The sequence below is a fragment of the Malaclemys terrapin genome, chromosome 6, assembly GCF_027887155.1.
Source record: "Malaclemys terrapin pileata isolate rMalTer1 chromosome 6, rMalTer1.hap1, whole genome shotgun sequence".
NCBI lineage: Eukaryota > Metazoa > Chordata > Testudines > Emydidae > Malaclemys > Malaclemys terrapin.
The window spans coordinates 71,212,423-71,239,644 of record NC_071510.1 but is presented as its reverse complement, the minus strand read 5'-3'; the positions used below and the strand labels follow the sequence as shown (position 1 = coordinate 71,239,644).

The following is a 27,222-nucleotide window of genomic DNA, read 5'->3' as shown; positions in this document are numbered from 1 at the left end:
TAAGTTGACCAAATTATGTCAAATTCATGGTAAATATTGGTCCATTTCTGGTTCCCTTAGTGAAAAGGATCGACAGATTACCTTTCACTCCTAGAGAATCTTCCATGACAGGGGCTAGCCATTGTGTTGGTTCCCATATTGTCTTAGTCCATAATTGAAGAACTTTAGCCTCCATTATAGTCCGTTTTACACCAGTCGTGATCAAGGACATTCACTTTTAAATGAGATTTTAAGAAGCAAATGTATGCAATTAAGTGTTATCAATTCATTAGATGGAGGAATGTGCAGATAAATTCTTAAGGAATGAAGATCTGTTTCCAAGCAAATCTCCACTTGCAAAACTGAACCAGTAGAAACAGATGCCATGATTTAAATAAACCTTCCCCTGCAGTTCTTGCAAAAAAAAAATTGCACAACTACACTGAGAACCTCCAAACTAAAGACGGGAATCTAACTAGGCTAATTTTCATTTTTTTTAGATTAGAAAAATTCAAAAGTAAACAGCATGAACAGTGGAAAGAAAACTATATTTCAAAAATTCTATCTTTAGTTATCCAAGACTATACTTTTACTATAAAGAATCTCTTTTCTGAAGAATATCACTCTTTATCCCTGGATATTTAGAGGGATATTCTTAGATTGATATCTGGAAATTTGCCAAACTGTTACAGTGGTTAATACATCTCTCAGAGCAAATTAAACAAATATAGATTGACAGATTTACAGGGCCCAATACTCCAAGCCCTTACTTATGAGAGTAACCTTATTGAGCTGACTAGGATTCTTTCATGTGAATAATGGAAATTTGTGGATTAGGCTCCAATGCTGTAAACAGACGTATGCTTAACCTTAAGCATGTGCATAACCCGTCTGATTTCATTAGTTAAGTATGTGTGTGTTTGTAGGACTGAGGCCTTATGTGCCATTTTGGAATGCAAGCTTGAGCATTTCCCCCTTGGATCCATTAAAGTCAGTGGGATTGAGGGCCCTTGGCATCTCATTCAATTGACTGTATAATAAGTAGAGCTGCCCAAATGGTTGGGGTGAGGAGGGGGGATTTGGTGGGTTTTTTTGTTTGTTTGGTGGTGGTTGTTTTATTTTGGTGTGTGGTGATGGGATTTTTTGTTTGTTTTCATTTTACCAGCAAACCAAAAAACAATTGCCTTGCATTCACCCCAAATAATTTTTTGTATTGCTTTCTCTGTAACATTATACCCTATACCCTTGTGGTTAGAGGACTCACCTGGGATGTTGGAGACTTGCATTCAAGTCCCCATTCTTTAACCAATAGTCTCTAGGGTGGAGCTCTCTATTGAAGCTGTTCCACTTACTGTAAATATTCATACAGAATGACTCTGTATTAGCCTGGTGGTTAGAGTACTCATCCTGGGGAGTAGAGGGTTGGTCACCTCGGTTTCAGTCCCTGCTCCAATGGATATTTAATTATTTATCCAACATGGCATAGCTTCAACCGCAGAGATTGTAACCCACCCCCGCATACTCTGTAGTCTAGTTGTTAGGGTCATCACCTGCAATGTGGGAGACCGAAGTTCAAAATTTTGTTGTGACTCAAGAAGAATGGGGACTTGAACCCAAGTTTCCTGTATCCCAGGTAAGTTCCCCAACCATGGTGCTATAAAGGTGGCAATGCCTCCACCTTCTCTGGTGATTTTGTGAATAGCACCTAAGTTGCCTTGTGACTCTAGGCTGGAAAAGAAAATTGGTTGGAACTATTCAGTGAATTTGAGTCAAATTCATGAATACTTTTGGTCAACCTGAAACTTCATTTTTCCACAGATAAAGTATTAATCTTAAAAAAATTCACTCAGCTCTAATAAATAAAATGGTGTCTTCCACCAGCTCTTGATTTGTTTGGAGAGTTTTTCAATAAAACACTTCAGTTTGCAAGCATTTGATGAAGTTTAATAAAGGGGCTGCCTAGTCAAGGCTGCTTAACTGCTTCAAAGTACTGTCTGTGAGGTAATGAAAGATTATTTGATTTATTAGTCTCTTTTTCCCCTCTATTGGTGACTCATTGAGAAAGTGGACTTGATCTGCAAAAGACATGAGTCCCTTTTTAAAAAAAAAAAAAAATGTCTTCCAAACAATAGTTGCCCAGAGTATACTCACCAGTACCCCTCTTGGCATTCTGATTAAAGCTAGTTTTGTGGTGAGTGAAATGTACAACAGCAAATGTGCCCTTAAATTTAAAAAATGCTATTACAAAAATGCATTGCTGTTAATCTTGGATAGTGTGTGTCCATTTGTATGTGTAGATTCTAGTTTGCTCTTCTCTAGTTCTGAGAGCTTATTATGGGTTTATTTTTCAGTCATTATTATTCACTGCTACAATGAAGATTGTGATTGGATCATAAACCACTATTTTCAGTAATTTGTAAGTGCTGTAAAAGATGGTACAGTAAAAATGTAACATTGCGAAGGATTTTTTTTGCTTTTTTAATTTCATTGTAAACTACCCATAACTCATATTATTACTCTTTAAACAATTCCAGAAACATGGAATTCATGTAATACAAGTGAACCAGCTCATTGTAGGGACCAGACTAGTCTTTTTATTCCATCATCAGACCCATGGCTAACCTTGCTTCCTCTGAGGATGATACTTTTGAGAATGCCTTTTAAAGATGGAGTCTCCTTTTTCTGAGAGCTGCTATAGCATCACTAGCAATTCTGGCAACAGTACGTAGGTTGTAATGCTTGTTCTCGTAACAGAAACAGACCTCCAACGTGCAGGAATGATGATGTATATTGCAGATTCATGAATGGTGAAATTGCTTATTATGACTTTCAGCATTTCCATCCAAAAAGATAGTCATTATATTCCTGAAAGGCTTCCGGTCTAGCACTGTTCATAGCCCTTTGTTCCTTCTGTCTACCAATATTAGACTGAAACTTACTCTTTTGCTGTCCTTTGTATAGTAGAGAGCTGTCTAGATTCCTGTTTGTTTTTTACTGGCTGTTTGCAAGTTGGCTAGAGTAAAAATGATAGATGGCGAGTGGCAACATATTCCTACAAAGTAATTAAATATTAGTTTGTTTTTGGTCATAGCTTGATTGGAAAGTCGTTCATTAATTATGGTAGTGGTCTTGGGAATGCAGAACATGCATCCATGCCAAGGTTCTTAAGGTCTGACCAGACCACAGTTTTAATTCTCAGTCTCCTCTGCTTGATCCATTTTTTTTTTTTCTTTTATAACCCTAAAACTTCCTCTCTGGAGTCCCTGAGAACTGAGGCCTTGTGTACACGGGAGGGTTTGGCACCAATGTAAAAAGTGAATGACTTGCACTGATGCTGCATTCTCTGGCTGGAAGCCAAGGTAACCCATCTCATTGCAGTGAATATACATTTAGAGGCTCACTGTTCCTGCTACATTGGTGTAACTACGCAGGTGCCACACACTCCTTCGCCGCTGTAGACCTGAAAGCATACTTTTTTCCCCTCCCCCACACATTCCCCAACAGCCTTCTCCAAAGTCTCTTCAAACATCTTCCTTCTGGCATTTTAACTGCAGCAATAATTTGCCAAAATTACAGTAAAATATACTTGGTTTGTTTAATGCCTGTCTCCTGTAGATCTCAAACTGCTTTACACAGGTGGATAGGTATAACTGTCCTTGCTACAGGTGGGGGAACTGAGGCCCTAGGTCACAGCAAGTCAGTGACAGAATCGGGAGTAATAGAACCCAGGTGACATGACTTTAATTCTGGCACCCTACCAATTTGGTGTTATCTATTTTGACTTTCTTATTTTGGTTTATACATAAAAAAAGGCTAAAGGAACACCTATGTGTGGCTATAGGTGACTTTGGCGGTATTTAGAATTACAAATGTTGTAACTTGCATGTCCCTGAGTTACTCCCCTAATAATCTGGTAAATAAAGAAAATAAACTTTGATTCAACCCTCCCACTTTAACCAAAAGCCTGTCTTAGGGCTTGGCTACACTTGCGAGTTAGAGTGCATAAAAGCAGCCCCGGGTGCCTTGGCTCACTACCTGTCCACACTGGCAAGGCATGTAGAGCGCTCTGACTCCACGGCTACAGTGCTGCTGGTACTCCACCTCGACGAGAAGATTAACACTTGGTGCGCCTTGGCTGAAACACCCAGGTGTCCGTGTGAACGAGGTGTTGCATTACTGTGCTCTGATCAGCCTCCAGAAACGTCCCATAATCCCCTTAAGTCAAGTGGTCACTCTTGTCATTGTTTTGGAATTGCTGCAGGAATGCAGATATGCCCTTTGAAAGCTCCGTTTCTAACAGCCGGTATGCTTATCTGCTCCAAGACAAAGCAACCATTACTGTGGAATGCTGTGTGTGTGAGAGAGAGGTGGGGAGGAGGAGGAGTCTGCTGCTCTCTGAACTTACAAGACATCATGCGGACATGCTCTCAGCCCCCCAAAAACCCACTCTCTCTCCCCCCCCACATACGGGGAGTGTGTTGTGTGTCACACTCCATCCCACCCCCATTTGAAAAGCACGTTGCAGCCACTTGCATGCTGCAATAGCTACCACAATGCACTGTTCTCTGTGGCCGTTGCAAAAGCTGCTAATGTAGGGTTACCATACATCCGGATTTCCCCGGACATGTCCAGCTTTTTGGTCCTCAAATCCCCATCCGGGAGGAATTTCCAAAAAGCGGGACATGTCTGGGAAAATAGGGAGGCATGGTAAGGGGACCGCTTCCTCCACGGGCTCCAACTTTCCTGGCTCCCGCCACTCTCCCCAGCACAGCAGCAGCCGGAGCCCGGGAGGAGGCGGCTGTGAGCTCGGATGCCGCCGCTTGGCCGGAACCAGGGCCCGAGTCGGGCCGGGCTGGAGCCGCTGGGACCGGGGCCGGCACTGCTCGCCCGCCAGCCGGCAGGGCCGGGGGTGCTCAGCCAGTGGCTGGGCCAGAGCTGCTTGGCCAGAACCAGGGCCGGAGGCGAGCTGGGCCGGAGCGACCAGGGCTGGGGGTGCTCGGCGCCACTCGGCCAGGGCCAGTGCCCTGGGGCCCGAGCTGAGCTGGAGTCGCTAGGGCCAGGGCCGGGGGTGCTCGGCCGGGGCCGGTGCCCCAGGGCCCGAGCCGGGCCGGAGCCGCCAGGGCCAGAGCCTCTTAGCTGGCCGCCAAAGGGAGCCGCTCGGCTGCGGGGGGAGGGGCGGACTGGGCCGCGCCTCCTCACACCCTCCCGCCACCCCAGCTTACCTGCTGCCTGCCTGCCTGTTTCAGGCTTCCTGCGAACATTTGATTCGTGGGAAGCAGGGGAGGGGGAGGAGCAGGGGGGTGGAGCGTTCAGGGGAGGAGGCAGAGTTGGGGCGGGGGTGGAGTTGGGGCAGTGCCAGGGTCCCTTGGAGTGTGCTCTTTTTCTAGGACTGCAATATGGTAACCCTAGCTAATGTGGCTATGCCAGCGCGCTTGCAGCTGTCAGTGTGGACAGATTGCAGCGCTTTCCCTACTGTGCTCTATAAAGGCTGGTTTAACTCAAAGCACTCTACATCTGCAAGTGTAGCCATGCCCTTAGAAAGTGACCTCCTCAGTCTTACCAGGTTTCTTTGCCACTTTTAATAAGCTTCCCTGAAGAGAGGCACGGTAAACCCTTAATTCAGGGATAAGCTATGGAAGGTGCAATATCTACACATTCTTAGCCAAATTCTAAAGTGTCTGTTTTTTATTTATAAAAAGAAAATCTCACTCAATAGTGGTGAAGAGACCAATGTTTGCCTACTTAACACAAATAAATAGGGCAGAATTACTAGTCTTGCCAGCATTTTACACTGAAACCTCATTAGTTAGGGTGACTAGCCTTGCACTTGCCAGAAAACTAAACTACTTTTCAGTCAGCATTTGCAGTAACTATTTCAAGCAATAATAAAAATTAATCCTCTCATATCAAGGTAATTTTAATAAATACAAGGCTTTAAAGCTGCTGTGGCCCTTAATTTTTTTTATTATTATTTCCTTTATGAGAACTTGTTCTCATATTAGGCCCCTTCTAATATTGTCTACCATGCAACAAATCCGTCTGCTCCCTAGTTGTTAACCCTGATATCAGTCAAAGTAATCAGCCAAAAACAAAACCATACAAATGAGGTGCCATAGGACAACCAGTAATGGGCAAGCTTTTGTGGTTAGTTTACTGGTGAAGAGGAAAAATTACTGATACTTTTGGTCCTATTTGTGAGAAATAAAAACTCTCCTAGTGCTTAAAATAGGTTTTCTAAAGTTGGTGAGAAAATAAAATCGTAGCAAATGAAATGAATAGAGCTTTTGATTCTTATTTTTTTAGATGTTTTCAGTGTGCAGTACTTAATTTGGCATACTGAGTAAAACAGAGCATAGCATGCAAAATGTATGTCAACATTAAACTGCTTATCATGGACTTAATTTCAAATGAAATTTCTAGGAAACTCTTTAAAATCTCTTTTGAAGGGTGATTATTAAATTTCTCTCAAGGGTATAAAACCTGCACCTCGTGAATGCCCTTCATGGAAGCGAGATTCTGCTCACTTTCAAGGAATAACTTTTATTTTATAGAATAGGGTTTTTTAATTAAGATGACAACTTTTTTGAGGTAAATTGAATTTTTTTCTGCATAGTGAACTATTCAATTTAGTTAAAAATATGCATTAGTGAAGAATTCAAATTAGCTGTAGTTGATATTTTGTAGTGTGTTCTGTCGGAACATTAAACTGTATTGCATATAAGTTGCTTTACACTGAGTTATTTTACAAGACAGTTAAACTAGGGTTACCATACGTCCGGATTTTCCCGGACATGTCCGGCTTTTGGGGGCTCAAATCCCCGTCCGGGGGGAAATCCCCAAAAGCCGGGCATGTCCGGGAAAATCAGGAGGGCTCTTTGGCCGGGGCCGCGGGGCCGGGGGCATGGTGCCGAGCCCGGCCAGGCGCGCGGTGCCGGGCCGGGGTCGCAGTGCCGGTCCGGGGTGGGCGCGGGGCCGGGCGGGGAGCCGGGGGGTCCGGGGGGGCCGCGAGGGCCGGGGGGTCTGCGGGGCTGCGAGCCGGGGCGTCCGCTGGGCCGGGAGCCGCGGGGTCCGCTGGGCCGGCGGGTCCGCTGGGCCGGCGGGTCCGCTGGGCCGCGAGCCGGGGGGGGTCCGCTGGGCCGCGGGGTCCGCTGGGCCGGGGGGTCCGCGGGGTCCGCTGGGCCGGCGGGTCCGCTGGGCCGCGAGCCGGGGGGGGGTCCGCTGGGCCGCGGGGCCGGGGGGGTCCGCTGGGCCGGGAGGTCCGCGGGGCCGCGAGCCGGAGGGGCCGTGGGGTCCGCTGGGCTGGGGGGGCCGCTGGGCTGCGGGCCGGGGGTTCCGCTGGGCCGCGGGGCCAGGAGCCGGGGGGTCCGCTGGGCCGCGGGGCCGCGAGCCGGAGGGGTCCGCGGGGCCGCGGGCCGGGGGGTCTGGGGGGCCGGGGGGTCCGGGGGGCCGGCAGTGCTGGGCGGGCCAGGGGTGGTGGGCCGGGGCCGGCACCCCAGGGCTCGAGCCGACCCAGGCTGGAGCCGCCGGGGGGCCAGCCTGGGCCGCGCCTCCTCCCCCCACACCGCCCCTTACCTGCTACAGGCTTCCCGCGACTCAAATGTTCGCGGGAAGCAGGGGAGGGGGCGGAGACTTTGGGAGGGGGCGGAGTTGGGGCGGGGGCGTGGGCGGGGCTGGGGGCGGGGCCGGGGTCCCTGGGGGTGTCCTCCATTTGGAGGCACAAAATATGGTAACCCTAGTTAAACTGCTGTTCTCCCTTATGGATGATCACCAAACATTTAAATGATGCAGTTACTTAACTACAATATCTCCCACAAGTCATCTTACTACTTGTAAGGAGCATATCTAAAGATTTGTTGATCAAATCCTGTTAAGAGTTTCATGTTAGAAGACACATGTGGTCTTAATCTATAGCTATCAAATATCTTCAGCCTGTGGGAATGTCTGCACTTGAAGCTGAGGTGTGATTCCCAACTCAAGGAGAAGCAACTTGTGCTAGCTTCATCAAGCAAGCATGATAATAATAGTTGTGCAGATGCAATAGCATGGGCAACAGCTCAGGCTGGGCATCTGAATATGTACCTACTGGGTATGTACTGGTTAGCCTCTCACACTGCTTCCCACTGCCTGACTACCTTGGATGTGCTACCGTGGCTACACTACTGTTTTTAGCATGCTAGTTTGATGAGAACTGTCATAAGTGTCTCAAGCTGGGATTTGCACGTTGAATCCTATAAGTCATCTTAATAAGCAGCTCTCCGGATTATCTAAAATGATTGTCTTAAAATGAAAATTAATGAAGTGGGGCGGTATGTGTTATTCTGTGTTGGGTATATAACGAAAAATATTTGTTTTCCAATAGACAGTTATTTCAGGACTGCTCATCAGACAGAACTGTCTTCTATACAAATTAGTTACCAGTTTACTCTGACTTCTAAGGATAGGGAGGAATTGGTGTTCCTGAAGTGTGGTGTTTAAAGAAGGCAAACTTTAAATTCAACTCTGTAGATTTAATTCTGTTGCTCTGCATCAAGGATAGCCATTTAGACATGGGCAAAGGGAATGTAAAATGCAACCAAGCTGGAATAGTAGTGTGTTACACCCATTTTTCCCATATGTAAATGACTACACAAGATACAGAGTACCAGGGAATGTCCGTTCACTGTGCAGAATCAGTATGTTATGCATTGCATATCTGTAATTGTCGTCATACCAGGATTTGTCTCACACTCACAAAACTACAATCTATTTTATTTACACAAGATAAATAAAACTGGATGGGGAAATGCTATAGCTCAGACTATAGCAGCCCAACAGTCTGTCCCATTTAAGAAAGGCCGCTGCAGATAATCTTCCTGGAAGCAGGCCTTATCAATTGGGCCCTACCAAATTCATGGTCCATTTTGGTCAACTTCACGGTCATAGGATTTTAAAAATTGTAAATTTCATGATTTCAGATATTTAAATCTGAAATGTCAGTGTTGTAACTGTAGAGGTCCTGACCCAAAAGCGAGTTGGGGGGGGGGGGGAGAGAAGGGGAGTCGCAAGGTTATTTTGTGGGGGGTGGGGGTGGGTGTCAGTATTTCCACCCTTACGTGTGCACTGCTGCTGGCGGTGGTGCTGCCTTCAGAGCTGGGTGGCCAGAAAGTGGTGGCTGCTGGCTGGAAGCCCAGCTCTGAAGGCAGTGCCACCTCCAGCAGCAGTGCACAAGTAAGGATGGCATAATATGGTATTACCATGCTTGTGCGCTGCTGCTGGAGGGGGGGCTGGGTGCCTAGCCAGCAGTTGCTACTCTCTGGCTGCCCAGCTCTGTAGACCGCACAGAAGTAAGGGTTGCAGTACGATCCCCCTACAACCTCATGACTCCCCATTTGGGTTGCGACCTCCAGTTTGGAAACACTGGTCTCCCCTGTGAAATCTGTATGGTATAAGGTAAAAGTACACAGAAGACCAGATTTCACAAGGGAGAGCAGATTTCACAGACCGTGATGCATTTTTCATGGCCGTGAATTTATTAGGGCCTTACCTCTCAACGCTAATGAAACCTGTCTTTGTCCTAGCCCTGTTAACAAGTACATTTATTGGATTTCCGTGTTTATCCAGGGAAGAAGGGGTAAATGGCAGAAGGTCCTAGTTCTGAGACTAGTTAGAGCCACTCAGTTTTTAAAAAGTAGTTATTCTCTAAAACCAGATAAATGGAGCTGATTTCAACAAGGGACAATAGGGGTCACAGATGGATCCATCAGGCTGGGGGAAGGCTGCTCAGAAAGCCCACTCGAGCTCTGATGGGCTTTGATCCTGTAGTTTAAACATATATGTGCCCAGTGTTCTTCCATAGGGGTTGTTCTACAGTGCAGTCAGTTTTCAGTCAGTCATTCACTCCCAACCATTTGAGAAGCGTTTATATGAAAACTACTTAGATCCATTCCCCTCCTCCAGAACAGTGTTCACTTGAACTAATCCTTCCTTTAATTTCTAAGGATCTGAGGTCTGCTTAGCCCTGTCTCCTGGCTTTAGCATCCTCTTCTAATGCCGTAAAGGGGATAACAGATTTATAAATCCTGTCCAGAAGAGGAGCCGTCTCAGAATTCCAGAGTTGCATATACTAAAGTTTCCTGCTCTCTAATTAGAGGTATCTCTGATTCTCTTTCTTAGATAAACTTTTCATACAACTTTTTCCTGCAGTGCTGTGGGGTTCTGGCATGATTTTAGGTAAGACTCTGGGGCTCTATGAAGCTTCTGGCCAATAACTGAAGAGGCAGACTTTACAATGTTATACCAGGTAGCCACAAGAAAAGTGATCAACTTCCCTCAAATGTCCTTCCCCTAAATGTCGTTCTAAGCTAGAATCTTACATTAAAAAAATAAAATAACAAAAAAACACAATCCCCTTGAATCCATTATCTTGTGGATGACTTCTCCTCTGATGGGAATGAGAAAAAGCAGAGACCTGGGGTAGTGGAATCTACTTCTAGTTCTCTTAGGGTAGGGTTACCATTCGTCCGGATTTACCCGGACATGTCCTCCTTTTTGTGCTAAAAATAGCGTCCGGGGGGAATTTGTAAAGCACTCACAATGTCCGGGATTTCCCCCCTCCCCTGGAGCGGCTGGGAGGGCTGCAGGAAAGTCCCGGGCTGGACTCCGGAGCAGCTGGAGAGGAGCTCCGCCCTGCATTCTGAGCAAGTGTCTCAGCACAAAGTGCAGCCCTCCCCTTTTGCAACTGGGAGCGGTTACTGCCATGCAGCGTAGCAAAACGGGAGCGAGAGCACTTTGTGCTGATACAAGGGCAGCTCTCCCCTGCAACCCGGTCCGGGCCAGGGACCGGGTTTTGTTGTGCTGGGGAGCTTAGCCACGTGTCCGGCTCGCACAGAGCCCAACACCCTGTTCTGAGCAGCAGGGTAAGGGGGGCAGGAGAAGGGGCAGGGAGGTTCTGGAGGGGGCAGTCAAGAAACGGGGGGGGGGGGCTTTTTGGGGGGAGTGGAGAAAGTTTTGGGCAGTCAGGGTACAGGTAGGGGGTAGGGTCCTGGTGGGCAGTTGGGGGGGGGGTCTTAGGAGGGGGCAGTTAGGGGACAAGGAACAGGGAGTCTTAGGTAGGGGGTGGGGTTCTGGAGGGAAGTTAGGAGCAGGGGTCCCAGGAGGGGGCAGTCAGGGGACAAGGAGCGGGGGGGTAGGGGGCTGGGAGTTCTGGGGGGGAGCTGTCAGGGGGCAGGAGTGCGGAGAGGGATCGGAGCAGTCAGGGGACAGGGAGCAGAGGGGTTTAGATGGGTTGGGAGTTCTGGGGGGGCTGTCAGAGGGCAGGAGTGGGGAGAGGGATCGGAGCAGTCGGGACAGGGAGCAGAGGGGTTTAGATGGGTTGGGAGTTCTGGGGGGGGCTGTCAGGGGGTGGGGAGTGGTTGGATGGGGCGTGGGAGTCCCAGGGGTCTATCTGGGGGTGGGGGTGTGGATAAAGGTTGGGGCAGTCAGGGGACAAGAGGCAGGGAGGCTTAGATAGTCCTGGGGGGCAGTTAGGGGCAGGGGTCCCAGGAGGGGGTAGTCAGGGGACAAGGAACGGGGGGAGGGTTGGGAGGTCAGGGGGGGCAGGAAGTGGGAGGGGCAGGGGCGGGGCTAAGGCGGGGCTTCTCCCGTCCTCTTTTTTGCTCGCTGAAATATGGTAACCCTATTTTAGGGTGACCAGACAGCAAGTGTGAAAAATCAGGACAGTGGGTGGGGGGTAATAGGAGCCTATATAAGAAAAAGACCCAAAAAACGGGACTGTCCCTATAAAATTGGGACATCTGGTCACCCTAAGTTCTCTAAAAAAAGAACAGGAGTACTTGTGGCACCTTAGAGACTAACAAATTTATTAGAGCATAAGCTTTCGTGGACTACAGCCCACTTCACAGTCCACGAAAGCTTATGCTCTAATAAATTTGTTAGTCTCTAAGGTGCCACAAGTACTCCTGTTCTTTTTGCGGATACAGACTAACATGGCTGCTACTCTGAAACCTAAGTTCTCTGTATGACTCTGATTACTTTTCATGATGTGTATGGGATTTGAGGCCTCTAGCAGCAAGGTTTCTGGCTAAACTAACCAGGTTTTTGGCACTTAACATGTTATCTAGCTGTAATAATTGTCAGGAACATACTTGTGAGAGAGCACAGAGTGCCAGGGATAAAAGGACAAAGTTCATATTCTTTGTGTGCTTTTTGGGGGAGGGCTAGGTGCTGTCTTAATTTTGAATTTCTTGACCTCCCGATTTTAGGTGTGTGTTTGTTTGTAAAAGTATTTGGTATATGCACTTGAAAAATCAGGCACATTAATTGTACTCATCTAAGCTATTTAGTTAAACCTGTGATCAGAAGGTCCTGGAAAAATTACTAGTTGAAGTTAATTGTAAAGACCTGTTCAGCTTTTCTCAATCACAGCAAGGTATCCCTCTCCTTTTACCAAGAAGTTATGTGAAATATGATTCATACACTGATGTATAAAATACTTTCATCCTCCTCTTAAAACATTTTAACACACTGGCTTTAGTGATTTTATCTACTTTGACAATGGAGCTTACATGTATTGATGAGTAGTAATAAATATCTAGCTGATAGGAATGTTACTCATTTTTATCTTAGTGGAAAAATGGATAATCTGAATGAATCCAAGAGGTGAGAGATTCTGTGCTGCTAGTTTTAACTGCAGCATGGAACTTGCAGTCCAGAGAGAATGGGATTTAGGGCTTGGCTACACTTGCAGATGTAGAGCACTGGGAGTTAAACCAGCCTTCCGCGACTGCAGAAGGGAAAACACTGCCGTTTGTTTACACTGTCAGCTGCAAGTGCACTGAAGTGGCCACATTAGCAACTCGTGCAACGCCACAAAGAGCAGTGCATTGTGGTAGCTATCCCAGTGTGCAAGTGGCTGCAAGGTGCTTTTCGAATGGGGGTGAGACAGGGAGTGTGTTGTGTGGTATGTGAGGGGAGAGACAGTGTGTTTTGGGGGGCTGAGAGCATGTCAGCATGCTGTCTTGTAAGTTCAGACAGCAGCAGACTCCCCCTTATGCTTCCCTCCCCCAGACTCACAACAGCAGCATTCCATACTAATGGTTTGCTTTGTCCTGGAGCAGATAAGCATGCCGGCTGTCAGAAACAGCTTTGAAAGGGGATATCCGCATGCCTGCAGCCGATTTCAAAACAATGAGAAGAGTGGCCACTTGACGTCATTGGATTATGGGCTGTTTCCGAAGGTCAACCATAGCATGGTAATGCAACACGTCGTCCACACTGACATCCGGGCATTTCAGCCGGGGTGCAGCAAGCTTTATGCTTCTCGTGGAGGTGGATTACTAGGAGCGCTCCAGCTGCAGAGTCCAGGTGCTCTACATGCCTTGCCAGTGTGGACACCTCAGGAGTTAGGGCTCCCGGAGCTGCTTTAATGCGCTCTAACTTGCAAGTGTAGCCAAGCTCTAAGGGGGCCTCAAGCCACCTTTGTGCCCACCCAGTTCAGGATTGCTATGTGAGGGAAAACAGCCCTGATGTAACTTGTACATTCTTGACAGGCTGCCTAAGCTATATCAACCTGTTTCCGGTTGCTCATGGTACGGGCAGCAGTGCTACTCAGTCCCAGTGCTGCAGCCCTGCCACCAACATGCTGTCTTCAGTTTCTACCCCAAGTGAATTCTCTCCAGTTGGATCAGGATTTTTCAGAGCCCGTTTATGCTCCTGCAGTCTCTTGACTTAGTGGACAGGGGTGAAAGAGGGTGTAAGACTCTTGGCCAAGCTGTCTAATTGTTTGAACAAGGTATGTCTCTGCTAGTAAAACAGTACTAGGCTCATAGCCTAAACTCTTTAATATGTGATATTGACATGTTGTTCTTTCAGTAGTTGTGTGTGGTTTTTGTTTTAGAAAACACCTCATGTAACTATAGAAGTTGTTGTCACCCATGTAAAGTCTAATCCTTTTTTGTACTCTGTGTTGTCCTCAGTGTCTTGGGATGGTGACTTCCACAGGCTGAATATACATTTTTTCTTTTTAAAAAACAAACAAACAACCTTTTCAGTTTTAAATGTCTTTACATTGGATGCTAACTTGTATTTGAAAAGGGTAAATAGAAACTCCCAACTTACCTTCTGTATGCCATTCATTGTTATATACTTTTGTCATGTTCTCTCTTTTAGCTCCTCCCTAAACTTAACGGTCCCAGTATTTTCAGTGTCTCGTATGTCAGTCTTTCTATATATCTAATCCTTTGTCACTAATATTTGGTCCCCTTCTACTTGTGTTATATCTACTTTGAGGCAGGGTGATCAGAGTTAATCATGGTATTAAAGATGAGGTCCATTTACTTATATGATAGTATAACATTTTTAGTATCATTTTTCTATCCCATTCTTTTACAATTTTATCCTCTTGCTTACTTATTTGACCAGTGGTGCATATTGCACTATCCACAGTAATGTCCAGAGGTAAAATCTTGACCCCATTAAATCAGTGAGTGTTTTGTTGTGGACTTCAGTGAAGCCAGGATTTTATCCTGTTTTTTTTTTTCCCCCTGAGTGATCACAGTTAACTTGCAACCCAACAATGTGCATGAGTACTTAATTTTTTTCCCTTCCAGTATGTATTATCTAGTGTTTAGTAAGACTGAATTTCATCTCCTAATAATGACCATTCACCATTCAAGCGGCTTGCACACCCCTGAACAGGAGACACACACCACTGCATGGAAGGGACTCTTGTCCGGAAGTGTGTGAGCTGCTTGCATACAGTAGTGCAACCAGGGACAGCTGCCAATGAATTTGGTGCCCGTCCCAGTGGGCAGGACGGTACAGCCACACTGGAGTAGCTGCCCACACGAGGCTCTGGCTCCTGTGAGTGGTGGCCCGACATGCTGCTGCTTTTGCCACTAACGTTCCCGGTAGAGCCCTGCAGCTCCGCGGATATCCAATTTATGTCTGTGGATATAAATTTTGTATCTCCAGAGGGCTCTACCCATGAATAGTTAGTTTCCCTAATAGATTTTTAGAAGGAACTTTGTTGGAGGCATTTTAAAACCACAAATAAATTGTATCAACCACTTCTCCTTTATCCATTGTTTTATTGACCGTCTCAAAAAATTCCAGTAGACTAATTTGTAAACCCTTCAGAAGAAGAACAGTTTGTGTGTGTCCTGGGGCTTATAGGTGCTACTGCAGTACAGATACTAATAATGGATTTGAGAGGCACAATTTTCTTTATCTCTGTTTGATCACATGTTGATCCTGGTGTTCTATAACTCTGTTTCTACCAATTTACTTGGCACTTTTTGGAAAGGGGGACAATATGTAACAATGAGGACTAAATGCCTATCAAATAATAGGTTTTGTTTGTTTGTTTGTTTTTAAAGGAAGTCATTATTGGAGTTAAAAATAGAAAAAGTCATCAAAAATTGCAGTTCTTTTACGGCATTATTATTTATGAATCCAGCATCTCACAGAACAGTAGAGATGTGTACCATGCTCCAAAGAGCTCACTGTTAAAGGTCCCGATACTGCAAAGATTTGTGCAGGGGGGAACTTCACGTAGGTAGATGAGTGGTTCCCCACTAAGTTAAATGAGCCTATTCATGTGCATAAAATTAAGCACATGTAAATTTTTGCAGGACCACAGCCTAAATAGGTAATGTGAGAGAAGGGTCAAAACACAAACTATTTTGATGTGATGATAGGCATAAGTCTTGTCAATTTCTTGACTTTATTTCAATATAACTGACTTAATTCCTTTTTCCCATGTGTGCGAGTGCCTCAAAATATGTACTCCATCAGCCTTGCTGCCTGTTGTTCCTCCTAAATACTCAGCCCTACATCTCTGTTTTAAAGGAGGACTTTCTGTATGACAGACAAACAAAAAGAACAAATAGCCAAGTAGCAGGTGTTGGTGTTCAGAGGTAGGATCCTGTTTCCTGGATATGGGACCAGTAGTCTTGTCATCTTGCCATCCCTCAACATGAACTTTGACTGAACAGTTTATTTGTTTTATTACATGTTTAAAGTTTCAGTCTGAAATGTATGTTTACCCTAATGTGCTAAACTCCTAGAAAAAGGGACCTGTAATGCAAATTGTGGAATAATCTGAATGATGCCATTGATATAAAGTATCTGATCATGAGTCATTATTTCTATAAAGCAGTGTTTCCCAAACTTGGGACGCCGCTTGTGTAGGGAAAGCCCCTGGCCGGCTGGGCTGGTTTGTTTACCTGCCCCATCCACAGGTTTGTACAATCGCGGCTCCCACTGGCTGCGGTTCACTGCTCCAGGCCAATGGGAGCCGCTGGAAGCAGCGGCTAGTACGTCCCCTGGCCCGTGCCCCTTCCAGCAGTTTGGGAAATACTGCCATAAAGAATAGATTGCTATACTTTGCAGGTGTTCAGCTACATGCTCTTGTCTGGCATTTAGCTTAGTAATAGTGATAGTTTGGCTCAGTAACAAATAGTTGCCTAATAAGAGTTGTAGTAGTCTAGATACACACCCTGATTGTGGGAGCCCTGGGCTCGTGGGACCCCCACAACGAGCCGGTACTGAGAGCATGTGAAGTCGGGCGACACTACGCCCAGCTCATGAGACAGCTCATGGTGTCCAGCACCATCAGGTGGTCCAGAGACATCTATACGGAACACATCACGGGACACCATCAATACTACGTTGAGTACTCAAGAACACCGACCAGGGAAATAACCCACTTCCTTCCCTGATGAGCCAAGGGATGCACCACACCCATGTACTTATTTGCGACACTGATACTGACTTGGACTCTTTATACATTCTATTGGTGGCGTACCCAAGCCCACTTATCCACTGACACTTTAAAAACCCCAGCTCCCCAATCTGGGTCTATGCTGGTTATGTGATATGTAATCCCTCATAACTCAAGACAGACCCCAGATGTACAGTACCTTCCCTCTTAACTTGTGTATATTTAATTTTAAACATTAACTTTAATAAAAATTTTAAATCTTTACTACTAGTCTAGTTGCAGATAGTGAGTGAAAACACTACAGCATCCACAGTTCTGCTCCTTTTGCATTTTTTTTTAAAGCTATGATTTCATTAGACCCTTTTTTTGTCAGACACCTTGTCTCTGTGTTGTGCATCTGTTCTTCAGTATAGAAGTGTACAGCATGTGACGTAAAGATTAACAGAATTTTCCACTTTGACCATTATTACCAGTTTAGAGAGAGTTTTCAGAACCAGAGGTCCATACTTAATTGCATACCTACATTTGTATGTATGGCTATGTCTACACAACAACGTAAGTTGACCTACGCTACACAACTCCAGCTACGTGAATAATGTAGCTGGAGTCGACATACCATAGGTCGAGTTACCGGTGGGGTCGATGGGAGAAAATCTCCCGTTGACTTATCTTACTCTTCTCGTTGGAGGTGGAGTACAGGGGTTGACTGGAAAGCGATCTGCAGTTGATTTGGCGGGTCTTTATTAGACCCACTAAATCGACCGCCAGTGGATTGATCTTAGAGCATCAGTCCCTGCCATAGTGTAGACCTGCCCTGAAATTACTACAAATCATGGATGGCATTTGCACACAGCTAGGTAGGTGCCTCAAAAAACATGTGGGTCTGCGACTACCTGTCTTTGATCCACTGTTACAGTAACTATTCACAAAAATGTAGGTGCACAATCTTATACACATTTTTATGTCATTTTAGGCTTCCTGTTTTGAGAACTTGGCTCTCAGGAGAATGTTACTCTTTGATATTTCACTTGTACTCCATTGAGATAAAGAAAATATTTTAAATTATTAGCATATATTAAATAACATGCAAATATGAAGAATTTATATACAGATCTATAATTTAAGGAACTAAAACTGTTCTCTTTAATACAATGCATCTGAAGAAGTGAAGTTTTTTTTAACCTACGAAAGCTTATGCCCAAATAAATCTGTTAGTCTTTAAGGTGCCACCGGACTCATTGGTGCTCTTTAATATAGTAATCTCAGTTATAACTTTCTATTTCAGCAATTTTAAAGATTAAAACTTTAAAAACATTCTATTTCAGCCTCAGAAAAAGAAACAAAAAGACCCGAAGGTATGGAGTTTTGGACACCAACATAGAAAATATGGAGTTGACGCCATTAGAACAAGATGATGATGATGATGATACAACATTGTTTGATGCCAATCATCCTCGAAGGTTAGTGTTTAGAAGTTCAATGTACTCTTATAGGAGTGGAGGAATGATGATGGTCAAGCAACTTTACTACATGTTCAAAAGCACAGCACGCATTGTACGTACTAATTTTCAGATGAAGTAGTTAGGCCCGGAGCATCACGCTTATTCGACAAAGGGACAAATTACAATTTTATATGGGGTCAGTGGCTTTTACATGTGGTTACTTTATCTGGACTCTCAGTTTATATTCTGAAAATCTGATGGGCCACGTAAATGCAATAAATGTGAGCCTAAATGTAGGGACTCTTTAAAGTGGCTTAGTTTTCAGAAGTTGTGTACATCCACAATCTTGGCTTCAATGTGAGTTGGAGATGCTAAACACAGGCACTTTAATCTACATATAGGAACCTAACTGTTTCGAATTCAGACTTCACTGGGGTAGATAGCAGGGGAAACTGGCATAATTATTAAAAATCTAACTTTGTTGCCTTTGGGTGTATGTGCCACTATCTTCCTCACTTCTACGTAGAAAAAATGTGTGGTTCGCAATTCTGTGCCTAAATCCAGTGCTTGGGGTTATGTGAAGATTTTATTTTCTCTCTTGTAGCTAGAGATAGGGAAGGTACTTCAATAGGCTTTCCAATAAATGCCAACGAGGTGGCATGATTTAAATTTTTTCAAGTGTACAAGGAGTCTAAGCTGCGCTTAGATACAAATACCCATTCTTGGCATCTGCGGCTGTAAAGTTACTTTGTACTCCTGTAAATGAGTCTTGTGTAAAGCAAGGAGGAATCTGAGATGCTTTCAAGTTCTGCTTCATGAAGAGATTAAATGTTATCTTACATGCCGAGAAGTAGAGTATCTGATCTAAAAGAAATGTGTAGCTGGTGCAGGACAGCTTAAAATACTAAGCTCAACATATAAGAAAGAACTGTGTAAGCTCAAAAACTTCTCTCCCACCAACAGAAGTAGGTCCTATAAAAAGATATTACCTTGTCTCTCACATAGTGGTGAGGCAGATTAATGTTTGTCGAACGTAATGCTGTCGACCACTCCAATCTGTCACATGCAGGAATTACCTTTGGAAAACAAAAGTACAGATACACATCTATTTCCTGTATATATTTTTCTTTGTTTTGGCATGACTGTCTAATTTTTTTCCTCTGAGAAATCTTTTGCAGATTATATTAGATTTTGATACCGCAGTGTATGTATCAAATGTTCTCCCTATCACACTTTTTCTACCTTTGTAGGTCATTCTCTAAACTTAATTTACGTTCTACAAATATGCCAAAAATCAAATCCATAACTTGAAGCTTACTGTGCACTAAGAGAAACCATCTTCTGTGCCCTATTTTTTAAAAACCTTTACTTTTCTTGTCTTTTTGGTAGTTATTAGGTTGGTTTCAAAGTCATTGTAACTATTCAATATTTGTTTTTGTTTTTTTATTTTGGTGCTTTGAATTTAGAAAGGCCTCTATTTTTATGACTGTTCCGTATATTTTTCTATATTTATGGATCAAATTGCCCAATGTTAACACTTAGACCGTAAGTCTTTTAAACCAGTATGTTTATATTTAGTAAATTATTCCATTATATGAGAGCTAATTAATTTAATACTACTGTATCTCATTTTGCATAGTATTCCTGTCATTTCATTCTAGACTTAGACATTTCTGAGATTGCTCACATCCTATAATTCGGTGGTCTTCAGCAAAGCATCTTCATTAAAAACAGTTAAATTGCCACAAATCCTCTTAGCTATACAACCTGTCATGAAGTACCTAAATCTAAGTGCAAAGCAGATTGCAGTATCTGCAGTAGAGCAGTGTATCTTTCTCCCTTGACAGAATAAATGAGGAGGAAACGGAGAAGAGAACTGCTGACACAAGTGTGTTGGAAAATCAAGGCTGCCTTCATTTTTCCATTTTGCCAGCCAAAAAGGTGTGATGTAAAGGGTGTATATGGGCGTCCTTAGCAGCCTGAGAGCTAAATATATTGCTGTACAGTGCAAAAACCAAAGGGACAAATTTGACAGTTGATTAAATCTGAATGGGATTGTACCAAATATCTAGTCAGTTTTAATGAGATGTTCAGTACTGTAAATAATATTTGTTCCCCTTCAAAATAGACCTCTGGAACTTAGGTTGCCAGGGCAGTGGCTAGAAGCTGGAACCTTCCTTCCAACAGTTCAGAGATAATAAACTATTAAATTCATAAAATAAATAATTAAAATTGCTCATTTGAAAAATGTTTTGTTGTCTTTAGAATGACAGCTGTTACCCACATTTAATTTATCTGCTTATACAGCTATATATTCTGGCAGCTATTAATGTAAATAAGTAACACAATGGGGCACATATCTTGCTGCTGAAGATTTTAATAAGATGCTTCAACCACAAAATAGATCCAGCTATTTTGTTCTGAATCTAAGAAAACTAAAGAAAATAGTGATGGTTATGGGAACCAACCATATCCTGAATCTGCAAGTAAGAATTGTCCCTTGATGCAGTTCTTTGATACAAAGAGACTATCCATTGTAAAATTCACACTACTACTTTGAGGTGGCATTTTTATAAGAAAATTTAACAAAATGTGACTTCTCCATGGTAAAACAGTGGTTATAGCACCATACTAGCAGTGCAATGGAAAGTGTTACACATTTAGAAATCAGTTATATACTTCACAGTTTGAAGTGCTTTAGGTGCCACAGTGATTGGAACAGTATCAGAACCTAGATAGAAAAGCATTATTAAAAATCTGTGTTACTAATGACTTCCTTGCAAAGCCCAAAGCAAAATTTATTTTCAGTTTTGTCTGTCTTCAGTCTTCATTCAGTCTTTTTTAAATACTCTTATTCTTACGTGGATTAAGGGATTTTTGACCCCATCCTATACTTGCTGTATTATATACCAGCAAGGTGGTGATATCATGCTCATGCTCTATTTTGCAATCACAGGTGCTTGCTTCCATTTTTGTAAGAGGAGACTGTAGCTCACTGTCTGCTCTGTAGAGTTGCTATACTGCACAAGGCTGAAACCTCAAGAGCTTACTAGGTTGCAGAGTCTGAGTTCTGCAAGAATAGTGATTTGAGACAGAGTAACTCTGGACAACCTAACCAAACTTAAGTTAACATAGAGCAGTGATACTCCGACCTAAGAGCCAAATTAGCTATCAACATTACCCAAAAGAGCCACCATAGTATGAATTGTTTCATTTACTAGATCTGTCTATATATTACTCGTACAGCACAATGACTGACCAAGTATTATTATTTTATCAACTATACTTGGTTAATAACATAGTAGAAGCATACCAATTGGTTAATAATTAAATCACAGATTGTTTTAATATCATGTATCTTTTGCATTTTTCTTCAGCACATTAAAGAGCCACTTGCGGCTCACAAGCCTCAGTCTGAGTATCACTTAACTAGAGTTTCAGTTAACCAACTTAGAAAATCATAGTTGTACTATGTACACAACACAGACATAGCATAAATAATATCTCCGGAAGAGAATAGCCTGCTAAACATTCATATTTAAGGTAAAAGTGTTGCAGAGAACTGAACTTGTTCTTTTATGTGTCTTGCAAAGGAGCTACAAAGTCCTAATTCATTATTCAAGTGCCTTGAGCCACCATCTCTGGATGAAAAGCTAGGGCAAGTGGCTTCCAGGGTCTTCCAATTTCATCCAGTCAATAATATAAGAAAAGATTAATCTTGAAAATCTACGTTACTCAGAGGTTTGCTACATTCTCTCATATTGCACAATTTATTTAACCTGGTAGAGAAACTCTCAACCTTTGCAAGAGGTTGATTCAGCAGCTTATTAGGATCCCTCTTTCTCCTCTTCCTTCTTTCCCCCCAACCCCCCCCCCCCTTTTTTTTTTTTGTCTTGCAGTGTTTTCCTACATTGTTTGTTCAGGTAAACCATTTGAGTTATCTGTATAGAATAAGAAGAACAGGAGTACTTGTGGCACCTTAGAGACTAACAAATTTACAAGTACTCCTGTTCTTCTTTTTGCGGATACAGACTAACACGGCTGCTACTCTGAAACCTGTATAGAATAAAATTTCAAATAGTTGCTGCTAAATTAGCATTGCCATTTACACACAGCATTTTACTGAGTATTGCTGCTCAGTGGCATTGTTTGGAGGGTTAGTGCAGAAATTTGAAACCTGGGTGTAGGATACTTAAAAAGTGCATCTTCATGATTAAGAGCATGTTGACTCTGGTTAGACTTTTGGTAGGTTTGTGGCAAGCACTGGTGTAATTAATTAAATCTTTTGAAACTCATCACTTTTCAAACAGCATGTTTTAATGATTATCAGGATCTGTATTATTCTTAAAGGAATGACAGGTAAAGATTTAAAGGCCTAGAGAGTTGATTTAGGGAGGGAGGAGAATCTTGCAGATGCCTGTTCAGAAGGCACCTGGTGCATCTGAACATCTGGCTTACTGATGTAATTTTACTTCCAATGTTTTTTTTAATCATTGGTGCTGTTGATGTGCACAAAATCTTTATCATAGAGATCTGCTGCAACTCCAACCTCGATTGTACAGGAAAACTTTTTTTTTTTTTTTTTTTTTTAATGGATAAACCCTTTTCTGTTCTACAGACTGATTCATTTATTTTTTTATTGTTTAGATAAAAACAAATTGCCACATGCTACAGTAAAATTAAAATTGTAACACAAGAAAATTTCATATTTAAGGATAATTCTCTGGCTATAATGTATGTAGGGTATACTTCAGTATTGCAAGAATCTAGTGACTGATATATGATTTCATTTTGTATAGCATCTGTTAACTCCAATTTGTTTTTGGATAGTTAAGTAGTTGCCTAATTTAAAATAAAAAAAATGGACGTGAACAAGAGAAATAAGAAAGAATAACTTTTTGAAAATAAATGATGTTTCTGAGGCTAAGATTGACTACAAGTTTTTCTAGCTGGGAGGAGCTACAAAGGTTTAGGTGCTTGTACTATGTCAAGTTTGGGTGAAATAACTGTGGGGAGGCTGGTGCTAGGTAGAAGGGGACTAAAGAAAAGGTATGTGAGGTAGGCTGGAGTTTGTCCATTGAGGGCTTTCTGAACAAGGAGGGAATTTGGAACTGTGTCCTGAAACAAATGATTGAGCCAGTAGAGTTAGTTGAGGTTGATTTGGAACTGCAATTTGACATACATATAAGTAGCCAGCCAGCAGTACTGAAAACTGAAACCATGTTCCCGATAACAATCAGTTGTGGGATACTTTGATAGCTGTAGGCAAATGTCATGGAGAAATAGGTGTTTTTATCTTATTTTACAGAACAGATAAAATACAAAGCTGTAAATTGCTCCTTCAGAAAGACTTGCCACACTGGTTCTCTAAAATAACAGAACACAGTGTAAAACAAACACCTGACAACTTGTGTTAGAGAATACTTGTTGGCATTCATATTACTTACAAAAGTCCCAGAGGTTAGATATGGCCCTCAGAGTATCCTCCTCAACAAGATTTACAAGAGCAAGCATCTGCTTTGTGCAGCTGAAACTTCCTGATGTGAGCCAGCCATGAAGTTTACTGCTGAAGTTGTGAATCCAAAACAAACAAAAAAAGCCTTTGTTACTTAGAAATAGGGCATTTCAGTAGATCATAAGTAAACATGTTTTGGATTGAAAGGAATCAGACTTGGTGTATTTGAATCTTGTGGAAACCCAATATTAGAGTTTAAAATAAATCAGATTGACAAATCCTTGGTTCTTAAATACAATACAATACATACTGTGCAGTACATACTATAGAATCTTAAGTCTTTAAACTATTCTTTTTGTAAAGATAAACCTAGCATGGAGAAATAATCATACTTCAAAATGCACTATTTCATCATTCCAGGTTTCATTATACAGTATAACAGATCTAGGGAAGGATATTTTATGTATGATTCAGACTTCTTTTATCAGTATCAATATTTTGTCAGGTTTTTGGACAAGTTTAACTAGTCAGAGCAAAAATATTTTAATTTCTTTTGTTTTTAAAGGTGTTTAAAAATGTATGTGTTTAAAGATTACCACCTCTGTTTCTTCTGTTGCAGATAAGTATGTGCCTTTCATTGAGAGAAATCAACAGAAAGAGGAGGTTATGCAGGAGGAATAAGAAGCCAATATATCAACAGGGTTGGGGGGGTATTTAAATTGTGTATATTATGGTATGCTTAGTTTGTTGCAATAAATACTATAAAAAATTGTTGTACCTCTTTGTATATACAGAAATACTCTACATTCAGAGGGGTGTACACTAAAAGTCAAAACTATTTGGAAAAGAGATTCCCTTTTAAAACAGGGTATTTTCTGCTTATTTTAATTCCCTATTTGTGTATATGTATGGTATACTTTTCTATACCAATCTGGAATATGTTCACTTATTTTTGCCAATGTAATATTTTAAGTCCGTATCAACAACATCATCTTATGTATGTGTGAATTCTGTAGTACGGCTAGATTTTCTGTAGTTTAGTTGAGATTCTTTCCCTATCTTGAAAAAGCTCTGTGCCAAACTACTGCCTTTTTTTTTGTTTGAAATTTTTAACTAAATGAATGTGAGTTGCTGTACGTAAACATTATTTAAAACTGCCAAGTGCACCAATAAAATGTTTACAGTATTCCTAACATTTTGTATGACACTTTATTTATTCAGGTTTTAGAGTTGCCTTTGATAGGATCCTGAGAAATATGGTAATGTTATGACCATTCTAGTCAACCAGTTATGACTGATAATGGTTCCATTGGCTTCTCTAACAAATGCAGTCACACTGACATAAAGCTGGTGTATCAGAGTGGAGACTCTGGCTCCTGGGGCCACTTTCTCAGTTAATGTAAATCAGTATAGCTACATTGACATCAGTGAAGCTACTCTGACTTCCACCCGCTGAAGATCTGGTCCTTGGTAGTCAAAGCCACTCAACAAAGGTAGAGCAAGAAGCCTTCATTTAAGCCTGTAATCCTTTCTTTAAGATATTCCAAGATAATGGAGTGGCTGATATAGGACTCAGTAAATAAAGAGTTAAAGGAGAGTCATATAACTAATGTCAATCAACATGAGTTTATGGAAAAAAGATTCTGTCAAACTAAATTGATGATGTTTTTTCAATGAGATTACAAGTTTGGTTGATAAAGGTAATAGTGTTTATGTAGACCCTTACAGAAATCTAAGTACGTTTGACTTGGTACTTCATTACATTTTGATTAAAAAAAAAATTAGAATGATAGAAAATGAATATGGCTCACATTACATGGATTAAAAGATGGTTAACTGATAAGTCTTGAAATGTAATTGTAAACTGGTAATCAGCATTGAAAGGGCCTGTTTCTAGTAGGGTCCCACGGGGATCGGTTCTTGGCCTTATGCCATTTATGTTTTCTTCGGGTCATTGAAAAAATTTTAATTATCACTGAAAGTTTGCAGATGACACAGATTGGGGGAGAGGTAAATAATGAAGAAGGTAAATCGTTGATACAGAGCGATCTGGATTACTTGGTAAGCTGGACACAAGCAAACCATATGCATTTTAATGATTAATATAAATGTATACATCTAAGAACAAAGAATGTAGGCCATACTTACAAGATGTGGGACTGGATCCTGGGAAGAAGTGACTCCGGGGTTTGTGGTGATAATCAGCTGAACATGAACTGCGCTGTGGCCAAAAGGGCTAATACGATTCCTATGTTAATGCATCGAAGGATCATAAGTAGGAGTAGTGTGTGAGACGGGTTGGATCACAGAAACCCCCCTGAGAGCTGCCACCTGATGTGCCAAGACTACCTCTGCTCCTGTTTTCCCTGCCAGCTCAGGACTCCAGACACTCCCGTCTGCTCCAACAAAGACCCAGGGTCTGAATTACTTGCCCCAAAGCTGTAGGTTTACCTGAAAACAGCTCACAGAAATGTACTTGTCTTTAGCATTCAGATGCCCAACTCCCAATGGGGTCTAAACCCAAATAAATCCATTTAACCCTGTATAAAGCTAACGCAGGGTAAACTCATAAATTGTTCGCCCTCTATAACACTGATAGAGACATTTGCACAGTTATTTGTTCCCCCAGGAGTAATTAATACACATTGAGTTAATTAATAAGTAAAAAGTGATTTTATTAAATAAAGGAAGTAGGATTTAAGTGGTTCCAGATAGTCACCAAGCAAAATAAAATAAAATGTGCAAATCTGTGTAATCAAACTGAATACAGATAATCTCACCCTCAGAGATGCTTCAGTAAGTTTTTTTCCTCAGACTGGGCACCTTCCAGGCCTGGGCACAATTCTTTCCCCTGGTACAGCCCTTGTTCCAGCTCAGGTGGTAGCTAGGGGATTCTTCATGATGTTTCTCCCACTTTGTTCTGTTCCACCCCTTTATATATCTTTTGTATAAGGCGGGAATCCTTTGAGTCTCTCTGGGTTTTCACCCCTTCCCTCTCCCCCCCCCCCCCCACTGGAAAAGCACCATGTTAAAGATGGATTCCAGTTCATGTGACATGATCGCATGTCACTGTAAGACCCCCAAGCCTTCATTCCTCCCAGCCTGACTCACAGGAAGAGAAGGCTTGCTTGCAAACAGAGCCCCAGTCAATTGTCCTGGTGATGGGAGCCATTAAGATTCCAAACCACCATTAATGGCCCACACTTTGCATAATTACAATAGGCCCTCAGAGTTATAGTTCATATTTCTAGTCCCAGATACAAGAGTGGTACATTTATACAAATAGGATGATTGCACTCAGTAGATTATAAGCTTTGTAATGATACCTTACAAGAGACCTTTTGCACGAAGCATATTCTAGTTACATTATATTTACTCATTACCATATTTTTATAAAACCATATAGACTGCACAACATTACAGAGAGGTTATTTTATTTCTGTATTTGTCACTAGTGTGACTGCTGCTGGAATACTGTGTGCAATTCTGATGCCCACAATTCAAGAAAGATGTTAATAAATTGAAGGGTGTTCAGAGAAGAGCCATGAGAATGAATAAAGGATTAGAACACATGCCTTGTAGTGAAAGACTGAGCTTCTTCTTGAGTCTATTTAGCTTAACAAAGAAAAGGTTAAGAGTTGACTTGA

The 27,222-nt window shown here is 42.5% G+C and overlaps 1 protein-coding gene across 1 annotated transcript in view; it reads left to right on the top strand.

The window, feature by feature from the left end:
- FAM174A (family with sequence similarity 174 member A) overlaps nt 1-24,768 on the top strand; it is a 30,721-nt gene extending 5,953 nt beyond the window's left edge. Inside the window, exons 2-3 of the mRNA XM_054032698.1 lie at nt 18,004-18,138; nt 24,195-24,768. Of these exons, the coding sequence (XP_053888673.1) occupies nt 18,004-18,138; nt 24,195-24,198 (139 nt within the window). The 3' untranslated portion in view covers nt 24,199-24,768. The remainder of the gene's footprint in view (nt 1-18,003; nt 18,139-24,194) is intronic.
- The last annotated feature ends 2,454 nt before the right edge of the window (nt 24,769-27,222 follow it).